Source organism: Phytophthora cinnamomi (assembly GCF_018691715.1).
Source record: "Phytophthora cinnamomi strain GKB4 chromosome Unknown Contig38, whole genome shotgun sequence".
NCBI lineage: Eukaryota > Oomycota > Peronosporomycetes > Peronosporales > Peronosporaceae > Phytophthora > Phytophthora cinnamomi.
The window spans coordinates 916,195-929,245 of record NW_027150971.1 but is presented as its reverse complement, the minus strand read 5'-3'; the positions used below and the strand labels follow the sequence as shown (position 1 = coordinate 929,245).

General features: G+C 56.8%; 6 protein-coding genes across 7 annotated transcripts; 3 read left to right on the top strand and 3 right to left on the bottom strand.

Annotated features, from left to right (window-relative positions):
- Positions 1 to 79: 79 nt before the first annotated feature.
- On the bottom strand, positions 80 to 1,378 carry IUM83_03276 (uncharacterized protein; the record flags this gene model as incomplete). The annotated part of the gene is made up of 1 exon (XM_067927266.1): positions 80 to 1,378. The coding sequence occupies one exon, from the start codon at positions 1,376 to 1,378 to the stop codon at positions 80 to 82; it is 1,299 nt and encodes a 432-aa protein (XP_067791964.1).
- Positions 1,379 to 2,237: 859 nt separating this feature from the next.
- Positions 2,238 to 4,047, top strand: IUM83_03275 (uncharacterized protein; the record flags this gene model as incomplete). Its single annotated transcript, XM_067927265.1, has 10 exons — positions 2,238 to 2,426; positions 2,493 to 2,624; positions 2,700 to 2,744; positions 2,826 to 2,927; positions 3,006 to 3,091; positions 3,154 to 3,253; positions 3,323 to 3,387; positions 3,469 to 3,591; positions 3,670 to 3,790; positions 3,868 to 4,047. The coding sequence occupies 10 exons, from the start codon at positions 2,238 to 2,240 to the stop codon at positions 4,045 to 4,047; spliced, it is 1,143 nt and encodes a 380-aa protein (XP_067791963.1).
- A 156-nt stretch (positions 4,048 to 4,203) lies between these two features.
- IUM83_03274 (H/ACA ribonucleoprotein complex non-core subunit NAF1) lies at positions 4,204 to 5,826 on the bottom strand (the record flags this gene model as incomplete). The annotated part of the gene is made up of 1 exon (XM_067927264.1): positions 4,204 to 5,826. One exon carries the CDS (start codon positions 5,824 to 5,826, stop codon positions 4,204 to 4,206), a length of 1,623 nt encoding a protein of 540 aa, XP_067791649.1.
- Positions 5,827 to 6,280: 454 nt separating this feature from the next.
- On the top strand, positions 6,281 to 6,922 carry IUM83_03273 (Manganese superoxide dismutase; the record flags this gene model as incomplete). Of its 2 annotated transcripts, XM_067927263.1 has the most annotated exons (2): positions 6,281 to 6,528; positions 6,617 to 6,620. In XM_067927263.1, the coding sequence occupies 2 exons, from the start codon at positions 6,281 to 6,283 to the stop codon at positions 6,618 to 6,620; spliced, it is 252 nt and encodes an 83-aa protein (XP_067791962.1). The 2 variants fall into 2 exon arrangements, with proteins under 2 accessions (XP_067791962.1, XP_067791961.1); XM_067927262.1 differs by having other exon boundaries at positions 6,281 to 6,922.
- Positions 6,923 to 7,179: 257 nt separating this feature from the next.
- IUM83_03272 (uncharacterized protein) lies at positions 7,180 to 8,133 on the bottom strand (the record flags this gene model as incomplete). The annotated part of the gene is made up of 5 exons (XM_067927261.1): positions 7,180 to 7,310; positions 7,399 to 7,530; positions 7,616 to 7,705; positions 7,778 to 8,011; positions 8,085 to 8,133. 5 exons carry the CDS (start codon positions 8,131 to 8,133, stop codon positions 7,180 to 7,182), a joined length of 636 nt encoding a protein of 211 aa, XP_067791960.1.
- A 3,433-nt stretch (positions 8,134 to 11,566) lies between these two features.
- Positions 11,567 to 12,748, top strand: IUM83_03271 (Axonemal dynein light intermediate polypeptide 1; the record flags this gene model as incomplete). Its single annotated transcript, XM_067927260.1, has 1 exon — positions 11,567 to 12,748. The coding sequence occupies one exon, from the start codon at positions 11,567 to 11,569 to the stop codon at positions 12,746 to 12,748; it is 1,182 nt and encodes a 393-aa protein (XP_067791959.1).
- Between the last annotated feature and the right edge of the window lie 303 nt (positions 12,749 to 13,051).

Here is a 13,051-nt window from a genome sequence, read left to right as displayed (position 1 = left end):
TATTACTTGCCTACATTGGGCCTGACCCTCGCTCGGGTTGGTCGATTTGAGTCCTCGCGGCACGTGCTGCTCATGCCTTTTACATGGGCGATGCGAGGTTGCTGACGCTCGAGTCCTGCGCCATTGGCATGGGTTGCCGTTTCTTGTGATGGACGTACTCGAAAATGAAGCCGGCGAGTGCAAACGCGGCGATCACGATACCCACAATGATGCTATGGGAAAGTCCTGTGGAGGCGTTGTCCTCCTGCGTAGATACCGATCCGGTAGAGCCCGCGACAGCTTCGTCGTTGCCCGAGCCTTCTGTGGAGCCTGCCGACACCGAGGTGGAGGCGTCCGAGTCCTTGCCAACCTCAAACGACCCTGTCGTCGACACGCCGCACTGCGAGAGCGACAGCTCCGCTTCCTCGCCCGCCAGTTTGCTGCTCAGAGGTGACGCTAGCTCCACCACTACGGTGCCGTTACTGGTCGAGTTGACGCTGCTCACTTCCACTGCGTCGTCGTCCACCGTCACGTTCAGCTTGATGCTCGAGTAGGCGCAGAACGTGTCGGTGGTGAGCACCAGCTCGGAGCTGCCCGCCGCCAGTCCGCTGGCTTCTGATATGGTGAAGTTCGGGGCCGTCATGCTCCCCACCCTGGCGAAGTTGGACTGCGTGCTGCCGGCGACCGTGACGGCCACGAGCAGCGCCGTGGCGTCGCCCGAGGACCCGTCGCAGGGCAGCGACTGGCTCAGGCTCAGGCTGCCCGTGCAGGCGTCTGTGGTGCAGCTCACGTCCGTGACCTGCGCGTCCTTCATGATCTCCGTCGTGCACGCCGTGTCAGTGGACGCGCCGCGACAGACCTGGGCGACGTTGCAGTTGTCCACCGACGAGAGCTTCGAGCCGCTGACGTCCACCTGTGTGGCGCACACCGAGACGCTGGCGGTGCCGCCGTTCACGACGGCCGCGGCCAGCGGGTCCAAGGTGGCGATGGTGACTGTGTCACTGCTGCCACCGCTCGTGAGCTGCGCCGTGAGCGCGTTGCTGGCGCCGTTGGTCTGCACGGCCAGCGCCCAGTCCAGCGGCGCCTCGAAGCTCACGGTCACGGCGCAGGCGTCGGCCGTGCATCCACTAGCGGGAGCCAGCGACGCCAGCGTGGGGATGCTGGCGTTGCTGGCGTCGCAGCTCGGCACGCTCTTGGCGCCGAAGCTCACGGCGTACGAGCCGTTCTTGGCGCTGTCGAAGTTGCAGAAGTTGACGCTGAGCGACGTCGCCCCGCCCGAGACGGCGGTGGCCGTGCCGTCCAGCATGCAGGTCTTCCCGCCGCAGTCCGCGCAGCTCGCGGCGGCGCGGGCCGCGCCCGGCAGCAGCGCGCCCAGCACCAGCGGCGCCAGGAGCTTCATCGCGAGTCTCGAGTGGTGCGGCCGATGGCGTTTTAGCGTTTTTTAGCGGTTGTTTCGCAGCAGCAATAGAGCGAGAATGGTGGAGAGCGTGCGCGATTGGTTGAAAATACAGCCAGACCCCAGCCCTAGATAGTACTCCGAGATCGGATCGGAAGCGCCATACTGGGACCAAGTCAGACGGAAAGTGGGACGCACCGGCCATGCGCACGGGACAAACGTAAAATACGCACAACGGACGAGCACTGCGAGCAGCTCCGGCGGTGAGCCCATCGGCACACCGAGTTGACGGCAATTGCGCCTTGAAGACCTCGACTTGGTCGTGGTTGGCGCTGCCTTTGCTGCGTTTTAACGCGGAAGTCTTCGTTAACCGGTGCACCGCATTGTTAAGTTAGAGAGATGACGAACTGCGTTCGAAGAAGTTGGGGTCTCGACAACGGAGCTCGAGCTCGTTGAAGAGCTTGAAGAGACTTTCCACCATCGAAATGACGAAGCTTGCAGCAAATACACGCACAACGACAGCAAACGCTTCAGCAAGTGCCGCCCGTTATCAGGTGCGTAGCCGACGGGTTAACGGGCTGGTGCGCGCCCGACGCCGACGCCCAGCAACGCGAACCCCATGGAGCTGTGGCTCCCACCGCCGTCGAAACCGTCTGCCCGCGTATTTGGCGTCAACGCTTCCTGCAGCCCAGCAGCTCGGCACCCTCGGCCATCTGCGTCTGGTGCGGACCAGCATCGCAGCAACACCTGCACTCAACAAAACGCCGAGCCCTTCGCCGAAAACAGGCCTCTCGCATCCAACAGCGGTACCAAATTCTCGGTACACTTTCTTCAACACGCCGACGGGCGCAGAGCTGGAGGGATGATCCGCGAGGTGTGGCGCATCGAGTTGGGCGCGGGCGTGGGGCCCTTCCGCCTGGGGGCGAGCGTGGCCGAGGTGCTGCACGCGCTCAAGAGCCGCCTGCCCGTGCGGCCCTTCGAGATCGCCTACGACGCCGCTGAGCCCTACAAGCGCGACGTGGTGGTCGACTCGGCCGAGGACGGGCTCAAAGTGCGTTGGAAGGGATAAAAGTCTTTATATCATTTATCTCATAGCAATTTGTGCTGCTACTGCCAGCTGCACTTCGACCCGGTGCGGCAGACGCTCAAGGCCATCGAATTCTACGACGTGAACCGCGTGGCGCTCAAGTTCGGGCGCGTCGTGATTTTCGGTGGAGACATCTCCGCCACCTTCATGTCCGTCTACAACGTACGCACAGAACGCACCCCTGCGTCGCTGCAATTGGACGTGCTTTGTGACTGAGTGTCGGGCTGATGGCTGCAGTTGTTCGGGCCAACGTTCCCGGGCCACTATGACGCGGATGAGCAGGTTGGGCGCTCTTGGTGCTGGAAAATTTTCTTGTGATTTTGAGGGTTAATGCGGATATTTTGTTTTGTTTGCCCGTGACAGAGCTACGTTCTGGGCTATGAGGGTGGCTGCGTCAAGTTCCCGATTCCGAGCGAGTACCGCAAGCTGTACCAGAACGGCACGGACTTGCCCATGGAATTCCCGGTGCGTACAGTGGCAGCAGTCTTTCACAAGATCCCCCTGCACTCATTTGAATGCTGCTGGGATTTGTTGTACATGTAGAACGGCGCCACTCCAGCGGCTACGGGGTTCATGGTTTTCGTGGGTGGTGACTACCGGTCTCCTGGTCTGCCGGCCCCTACAAAAAAGTAAGAGTTGCAAGATTGCTTTGTTGAGATTGGTGTGAGAGCTCATTGGAATGTTCCCCCAGGCACTACTTTGAAGAAGTGGACGTTGAGGTTGGCGAGCAGAACACATCGCTCGCTTTCACGGGCCGAAAGCAGCGGATCCAACTTGGATGGTCTCCTCAGGTATTGCTGCCATTGCTGCTAAAATGTGATGATGAAAACGACGACATATTCTCAACTTGCGTGGTGCAGGAAGTAATCAGCGAGATAGGTGCCCCAGTCTCTGTATTTCGCAAGTCCGAAGATCCCAACGACGGGTACGTTTCTGACAGTACGCAGAGCTTTTCTAGGAGTAGGGTATAAGCACTGAGATCGCGTTGTAACTCCCTGGTTGATAGAGCTACTGTCGCTGGGGGGCTAGTCGGCGACTACTTTCACAATTACCCGCACCTCGGGCTCGACATTCTGTACGATTCAATGCATCGAGCGTCGAAGGTGATTCTAAAGGCAAACGCACTCGGGTACGGTGCTGGTCCGCTGATACCATCTCGTAGAGAATCCTGCTAATATGCACTTCTTTGGCTGCTTGCAAACATTAGTCACCCTGACTTTGGCGCCTACAACAAGTGCAACTTCCGGCTTAGTTTCCAGACTTCCAGTGCTCTGCAGAAGTCAGGGATTACAAAGAGAACAAGCTCCGAAATCACTGCACAAACACCGGTACGCAGCTGTACTGTTGTATGTACGAATGGTACGGACTGCTCTAACAAAACAAATCGTTACGCTGGTGTTTCCAGTGGAAGGACATTCGTTTGGTGTTTGGAGGGGCATCGGACTTGCGGCCCATCGTGCACGACAACGGATTGGGTCTGCACCCGTTTGGCTCGAGTTTGTGCTACTCGCCAACACCTGGTTGCATCTTTGAGGTGATGAAGAATGGCTTCATTGCAAGTGTTACGCTGACATCTTCCAGCTAAGGCGCTGGATTGGCGTCATGGTAGGGTTGACATCGTGTGCGTGTGTGCGTATACACTCTATCAACAAGATAAGCTGCATTGGCAAGGCTAATTTACATTCCAAAACCTAGGAGTGCCTCAGGAAGAATGGTGAACGCAACAGCTTTGAATTCTCTACTAATAACGCCGTTGATCGTGGGGTCCACGAGGCTGCTGCTGCTGGTTGTTTGCTCCGTAGTAACCAGTTGCTGAGGGAGGCGGCGGAGGCGGCGGGGGCACACCGTGCTGGGGCTGGTACCGAGGTGGTTGAGGTTGGCCGTACGGCCCACTCGGTGGTGCGTAAGGCTGACCGTAGGGGGGTTGAGGCTGGCCGTACGTCGCAGGAGGCGGAGGCTGAGTGTAAGGTGCTCTTGGCTGCTGCTGGTACTGCTGGTACGTCTGGGGAGGCGGAGCCTGGGGAGGATACGGGGGCAGATTGTGCGCGTTGTACTGTGCTGGTGGCGGTGAGGGCTGGTAGTAACCGCGTGCTGGACCCTGCTGCCCCACTCCATTGTACGGTGCCTGAGGCATGGGAGTTCCCCGAGGAGACGTGTACTTCGTGTTTCCATATTGCACGGGCAGCGCCCCGCCAAACCCGCCAGGCTGTGTGTATTTCGTTGCACCACCGAAGGGCTGCGTCTGCACCGCTGGAATGGCCGACACTGCCGGCTGCTGACCGTAGCTACCGCGACCTCCATGAGGCGAAGTATTCTGTCGGGTGTTGTAGTCCGTGAAGTTTCCTCCGCGACCTCCTCGACCACCGCGTCCTCCACGACTGCCTGGACTTGCACCTCTGCCGGTAAACGGACCATAGTTGGACCCTTCATTTCCAGCGGGCGGTGCACCTCCGCGGTTGCGCTTGCGGTTGCCGCGCTTGGCCACAGCTTCCGCTTCGTCATCGGAGAACTCTGCCTCGTCCGCCTCTTCATCAAAGATATTGGAAGCGTCCGTGCCCTTGTCCTTGATATTCTCCGGCACAATGTACGTCGTGTGCTCGGTGGCGTAGTACACCGCCACGTCCACCGCGGCCTTATCCGGCATCTTGGCCGCGTTCTCGAAGCGAACCAGGTACATGGGCATGAGCACGGGGCCGAACACCTCGTCCACGCAGCCGATCACGGTGCGGTCCTCCAGACACAGCACGCTGCCCTCGTCCAGCGGTTTGGCGTTCGGGTCGGACTTGACGGTCATCATGAGGCCGGGCACGCTGACGTTCAGGATGCTGCCGCACTGGGCGATGGGGCAGTCCGCCGTGATCTCCACGCCGGGCTCACGTACAGGCGTGGAGAGCACCTCGTTCTCCGTGGTGAGCGGGCCGCCCGTCTTGTTGGCCTCCTTCTCCATGGCCGCCTCGATCTCGGCGCGCAGCTTGGCGGGGTCCTCGCCGTCGTCGTCGCTGTCGTCGGCCTCGTTCTCCTTGTCGTCCTGCTTGTCGTCGCTCTGCTTGTCCGCCGCCTTGCCATTGGCGGGCACCGCCTCGTCGTCCGAGCTGTCGCTGTCGCTCTCGTCGTTGTCGTCCGCGACGACCGCCACCATCGGCGCTGCGCTGACGCTGGCGGCGCTGGCGAACTGCGCCGTGACGGAGTGCAGCTCGGCGTCGGCGTATTGCGCTGCGACTGCCAGGTCCGAGACGGGCTCTTGCTGCTGATGGTGCTGCGTGTTGGCGTCCATGGCGGCGGCGATGCGCTTGTGCCCGCTGCGGATCGGCCAGGTCAGGTCGAAGCGCGAGGAGCTCCAATCAAAAATCCCGTCGAACGGCATACCTGTGGAAGGGAATACCGATTGTAGCGGTAGGTTATGGTACACTGTACCTGTTAAACAAGGTGGAGGGGAAGGGGAGAGCCCACCACGAACTTCGACTTGAAGCAAGGTGAGTGAGTGCCTTGCCTTCTTATCGGAGATGAAGGGTGAGCTTGGTGCAGGCCATCGCAGTGCTGGAGGTTGGGCCTTGTGGAGTCAACTTCGACCGGCTGGTCAACTTCCCTGTCCCGTAAACGCGGCCACGTTTACCTCCTACCTGGTTGCGCAGCCATTTTTCGCCAATGCGGCTTGCTGCGCCGCTCCCATTGGCCGTAAAAGCGTGCGGTGGGATTGTCCGACCAAAGATCCCCTCGGTCGTTGACGTGCGGTTGGCCCGAGCTCAGTCTGCAATTTGCCAGGTCCAACACACAAGCTTCAAGCCAGCCTCCTCCCCCCTCCCTTCCCCATCTCAGCCATGTCGTTCGAACTGCCCAAGATCTCGTACGAGTACAACGCGCTGGAGCCGTTCGTGGACACGACCACCATGAACATCCACCACACCAAGCACCACCAGGCCTACGTGAACAACATCAACAACTACATCTCGTCCGACAAGGGCGCGGCGCTCAAGGGCAAGTCCATCCTCGAGGTGGTGCAGGCGGCCACCGAGGCGCCCGTGCGCAACAACGGCGGAGGCCACTACAACCACTCGCTCTTCTGGACGTGGATGGCCACGCCCGGCTCCACCAACACGGCCCCGCACGGCGCCCTCAAGGCCCGCATCGAGGAGGACTTCGGCTCGCTCGACCAGATGAAGCAGGAGTTCAACGCCGCCGCCTCGTCGCGCTTCGGCTCCGGCTGGGCCTGGCTCGGCGTCAAGGCCGACGGCAAGCTGGCCATCACGTCCACGCCCAACCAGGACAACCCGCTCATGCCCGGCGTGGACCAGCCGCTCATCCCCATCCTCGGCCTGGACGTGTGGGAGCACGCCTACTACCTCAAGTACCAGAACCGCCGCCCCGAGTACATCTCGGCCTTCTGGAACGTGGCCAACTGGGACAAGGTCGTCGAGTACTACGACGAGTTCGCCTCCAAGGGCAAGCCCGTGGACATCTGAAGCGGAGAGCAAGAGGCGACGCGCGCGGCGCTGTGAGTTGGAGGGCGCGGACTGCTGCGTCTCTCCAAGATTGTGACGTGTTTTGTTCATCCTTCAGAAGGAGACGGATGCGCACGAGGACCGTCGTTCCTCGGAGCTCTCCCCCCAAGTTAATCTAGCCCAGAAACATTTAAGTTCTTTTTGCATCTATCCGAGATTCCCATGGCCTTGGTCTTGATATTAAACTGCCGTGGAAAACAATGGCTGTCTACTGCCGGTCACGTCGGTATGTTAGCGCCGGAAGATTTCGCTGCACCGCTGCTTGGACGAGAGGCAGAGATGCTTGTGGTGGGTTTCAGCAGCCTAAAGACCAGTGGCACGACGTGAGGTGATCCCTTGTCGTCTACAGCTGCAGAAACCACATGTAGACAAGAGGTGAGGCATCATATCGTTTCGGCGGAACCGTGATGAACATCACCACGCGAAATCTAACTTACTGACAGCCACGGCCGTGTAGTGCGCTCGAGACTTTAAGATTGTGTTGGCGCGAGCCTCGCCGGTCTCGTCCAGCTTGAGCCGTGCGCCATGGTCATCCGCAAGGTCGACGATTGCAGTCCCTGAAATCAAGTCTGGGTGATCACGCACGACTCTCACGTCAGCATTGCTCAGCAAACGTATTTTTCTTTTCACGTCGTGCAGCCAACAAGTTCATACCTTTAGCGAGCTTGGAAGCTTCGGCAACCACTTCGAGCTGAGCCTCCATGGCGGACTTCTTAGCAAGAATATCAGCCACCTCGTCCTCGACTAGCGTCGTAGACCCAACAGCATGCATCGTAGGCGTAACAGGACGCGACGCCCCACTTGGTGGTCGCGAACCTGTAGCTGACTTTGCTGTTGAGACTGCTGACCTGCTCGTCCCCAATGATGCTGCAGCACTGCGTGCCTCGTTGGCCTGGAGCATTTTGTTGAGTGCGTCCAGCTCGATGCCTAGCTGGATGTTCTTCTGCTTGCAGAGATCCTCCACGTCTCTGGCGCAGGTGTTCTTCACAAAGCTCCGTAGGATCGCGCACGAGACGTTGGCATTGTACATTTTCGGCGGCGTGATGTTGTCTGCACGGCGGAATGAAACTAGTTAGAGGCTACAGACGTGTGCAGAGTCGAGCACACGACGCAGCGAACGCACCGAAGCCATATTTTACCCAGAAGAAGGAGGCTTGTGTGGATGAAGACATCAGCACCGATGGATGTATTCGGGTGTTTTTAGAGCGGCTCTTCGTCGCGCCATTTGATCGCAGTAGAGCTGGTGCACGAATTTAGCGAAGACCAGTTTAGCTAAGAGGATTCATTTTCGACAATAAGTGCTCGTTTGTATGCTCCCCCATTCAACTTCGCTGCTTCGAGAGGTTGTTGTGATCATTTGCTGCTGCTAATCTTGGCATCCAGAAGGATAACTTAGAATACGTAGCTCGGTTCACCGATCATGCCTTCAGCAGATTTTAGCATCTCCAAAAGTCAACTTGTATTTCAGGAGTACAGTGAATTAATGAAAGAATGCCAAGCGATATGAAACTTGTCGACAGTAAATTGCTACACAACCACAATAAGTTGCACCCCACTCGTAGTTGCCTTTGCTGAAAAAAAAAAAAAAACGCTACTCGAATCCGCGACAAATTAGATAGATGATGGTGGTTTTGCAGCTGAAATCTTCGATCCGCAATCAATCACGTTCACGGTATCAAATCGACGAATTTGACCTGCCACACCATCGAGGTTTGCTTTGGATTGCTGCGTTTTGATTAATCGTTTCAAACCACGATACCATATCAAACCTGGGTCATTGGTAATTTTGGTTTGGATAGGGTGTTCTATGTTTGCAACAGACAGCAATTTCATCAGTTCTTGTGATGTGTCACACATTGTGTGCGGGGCCAACACATGTAACTCCGGTGAATTGTTGAAATTTTCTTTGATTTGAATGCGCTGTTGATGGTTAACTATCCCTTAATTTTAATTAAAAAATGAAAAGAAACAGGTATGTATTACATGTAAGCGTCCTGTACAAGATACATATTTGTTGTTGCGAGTCTCAGGGTCGAGTCATGGGATCTGGCAGAAAAAGAGAAAAAAACAGCAAGGACCAACCGAATGATGCGGCATAAAGCACCTGAAAACCTGTTGGAGTCTGAATGAGTCTGTAGCTACAATCACACTTTGAATCTAGTACAATGCAATAGTTGAATATATATTGACTGCAGGAAAGCTCATTTTCGCTGAAGCCCAACTCCGAACCTTCGAACGGAAGTCCTGCAACGTTCAAACAATAGTAGAAACGATGACGTAGTTGCGATTCGCACCTTGCGAAGGTCGTGAAACACAAATTTGAAGCAATAGTTTGTACTTTAGTTCGTTTGGCTGACATTCACAACCGCATGGCCTCTGTGGAAGTGCTGGAGACACTGGTTAGCAGCGATGGCTTCATTCGTGATGCCTCATGTCAAAGAAGGATTCCTCGTTAACGGATTCATTCCCAACTACTGTGCTACACTCAGTCGCAGCTCTTGGTGCTCACCGCCACTGTCTGCACTGCAATTTTGTTGGCAATAAACTGAGAGCTGATTCCTCAGCGGGGTGCTGAAGATGATTGGTCATGCTTTCTTCATTTCACAGCCGGGGTTGTTGACCTAAAATCAGGCAAAGCTTCTTCTGACCGACGCCGAAATACTTGTATACTGCACCCTGAGTTTACCACCCGTCAAACCGCGCAGAGGACATATCGCTATACTTCTACCCGGAAGGAGTAACATGCGCTGAGGACGCGACTGAGTGGGCTCGAGTTGTGAGCCTGCGTCTTAGCATGTAGCGACGGGTTTATTCAGCACCTCGCCGCTGGACGTCCAGCTCGAGCAAGTTGAAGTGAACACTGAACAAGTGCCGCCTGAATGTCGCAGTTGCGGAGCGCCATTGACACGCAGGGCGAATAGGGTATGACAGTTCATCGAAGATAGCGACAGCTGGAAACAGACATCTCACGGTTCGCTAATTCTGCGTAACGCACATAATCCGTCCGATATGCGTTTGCACAGTGCGGTGAAACAATATTGACTACCAAAAATAGACAGTCGGAGGAGAACAAATCACGGAGTGGGACGCCGCAGTAAAGATACGCCTCTTCAAGTTCAGTCACGACCACTCGAAGTCCCACCGACAATATTGCGGGCACTTGCACAGCTTGCAGTGTGCACGCACCGAGCAATTCTCTCTTTGCTCTATTTCACTGTATGCGCGAGCTGGATTCGCCGTCGACAGGCGCCGCCGCGGTGCTGCCAACTACAAGGAGCCGGTGGCGCCGCGATAGCTCCGGGATCGGGGGCTCAACTACTCGGAGGCTCCGAGTCGGAGCGTACAGCACTCGAGATATGATGCTATCACCGTCACATTGTGAGCCCCGCGGTCTGCTCCTGGATGTATCCGCTTCATGACCGAAGAGACCTCGCGATTCGGGCTCGACGCAATGCCGGCGCGTGCAACGCAGTGCGTTGAATGAACTACCTCGTTGGTAGGTGAAACGCCGCCTTGCCCGCAAGCGGTTCAACGTTGAGGCACTCTTCTTCACTGCCCACGAAGGCAACACGGCGCACGTGGCGCGCCCGGCCCTGCGAAACTGCAGCAGCCAGCCCACCTGCGCCTGAAGAATAGCCGGTCGACTGGCTACGCGCGCGTGCGACGCCGCGATGGGCTGAACACGCGGACGCCTTCACTGGAGTGTGGCGCCCGCTTTGCCGGCGATACGGTCTCCGCCAAAGCCTGTCCTGGCGATGCCAGCTTGGCATTAGCATCAAGCGGCGGCGCTTGCCGTCACATTTCAACCTGGGAAAAGGTACTGATAAGAGTCGAAACCATAAAACAGTACTTTCGTAGTTTCGGGTGTACATATACATCTCTGTGGCTTCTGTTTTACTTACCGGCGACAGTAACGGCGTACACGTAGATGTACATGCATGATCATTGAACTCTGTTCAATCACCGCACCGTTCGTAAAGGATAAAGCTGTTATACATGTAGTATGAGATTTTCCTATGAAACACGAACGATGCGATATTCTGCTGGACCATTACACCAACATCTGCATCGGACACGAACGGCCTCAACCAATGTGGCATATCTTTCCTCGATGCATGTTTCGTAGGGGTAGAGTATGCAGTAGATCCAGCTAAACCCCGTTTTATCTCGCTGGTGAGGAGATGCTCATACGCAGCAGTAACGCTTCAGGGAACGGTTCCCTGGGAACTTGTGCTTGTATGTAGCATTGCTTTCTGGTGCATGAAGTGCCTGCCAGCATTCCGCTGATGAGGCGATGTCCACGCCACGGACGATCCTGAATGTACTGTGACAGGACATGGCGGGCCCTTTTACCACTGGATTATGACAGACGCGCTTCACGGGCAGCAACTTGTCTTTGTCGACGATCCGCGACCGCGTCGAAATGGAGGAATGTCCACCGCACGCCGCTGCGCTCCACTCCACCACCCACATCGCTTTCAGCGACGGCCTCGCTCGCTTGCTGGTGGTTCTGCCCGATCACTTCTCTATTCCCGACAGCCTTGGATAGCCGCAAAACTTCCACCCCGAAGTGAGTAAAAAAAAACGGAGACGCTCGATAGTGCCATGGGATCAACCAAAGCTTCATTCACGAGTCCGTACGCGCCGCTGAATCTCAGCGTCGCGGAGAAGAAGGAACTGCGCCAGCTCGCGAAGAGACTCGTCGAGGTCAATGTCGACAGCTACGAGGAGTTCCTGTACGTGAACGACGGTCGACTGCCGGAGAGCGAGTGGAAGTTCTTCCGTCGCGACGAGCAGGTCGAGACGTACGTGCGTCGTCGCGACAAATACAACTTGAACGGCTTCGGAGCCCCGCAGAAGCTGCACACCGACTCGGTCACAAGAACCACCACGAGTCTCAGCAGTACTCGTGGTGAGGAGTTTTCGTCGCTCAACGTGGCCGACATTCGCTCCATCGGTGAACGAGAGGGGACGATCGACGAGGCGGTGCACGGCGCCATGTGCCCCACTACGGAAATGATGCGCTACAACTCAGAATATCTCGAGGACGGCTTGGAGGACGGCTGCGTGCTGGCCACCATCGACAACGTCACCCAAGAGGACCCCTTCACGTCGCTGAGCGTTCGTTGGGGGGTCACCGAGAACTCGCCCATTGTCCGCAAGGTCATCAAGAGTTATGACCACGTGTACCTGGACGCTACGGGCTTCACGCAGCTCAGCAACGGCGAGCGCGTGGGGTACCACCTCGTGCACTCGGTCGACTTCCGAGGCACGACGCCGCCGCTGCCCCAATACTTCCGTGGTCAGGTCGCTGCGATTGGCTTCTGGCGCCAAGTCGAGCCAAACGTGGTGCAGATCCACGGCCACGGGGTCTACGCGCTGCCGTTCGAGCGCGCGCGGAACCTCTTTATCCCAGCTATTGCGACCTCCTTGTCCAAGTCGATGGTGCACGTCTTCTACGCGTCCCAGATGAAGAAGCTGCGGTCTGCCATTCGGGAGCAGCGGATGCAGATGCTATTCCGACCGCAGTGGAGCGCGCAGCACCCGTGCAGTGTCTGCAAAAAGAAGCGAAAGATGCACAAGGGGTCCAGTTGCGAGCTGTGCGGCGAGCACGTGTGCAAACTGTGCCGCGTCACGCACAAGCTATCATCGGTGGAGCTCGACAACAAGTTACACCACTCCAAGATCCACGTTTGTCCGTTCTGCATGCTGAACGTCACCAGCAAGACCGCCGCAGAGACTGTCCGAGCCGAGGTTGGAGCTGGACAGTATGGCGTCTTGCATTAAGGATGCCTTTACGAATCGATCAACGAGTCCGATCGAAGGACTACGTAGATCCCTACTTATTAGCGTGCCGCAGCTTGGATCGAACAGGCTGTCATGTATTCGATACGTGGACATTAATGACAATATCCAATGTAATGCCTGCTTACTTAGGATTTCATGATACTCAGTTCACTTCACATCAAATGAAACACGCGTTGCAATATGATGCCTTCAACACGATCAACCTGACGATGGAAGATCCAGCCCTGTGGCCCTACTTGATTTGTAATGGCACCGAGTCTTCGCGGACTTTTTCTCCAAGAC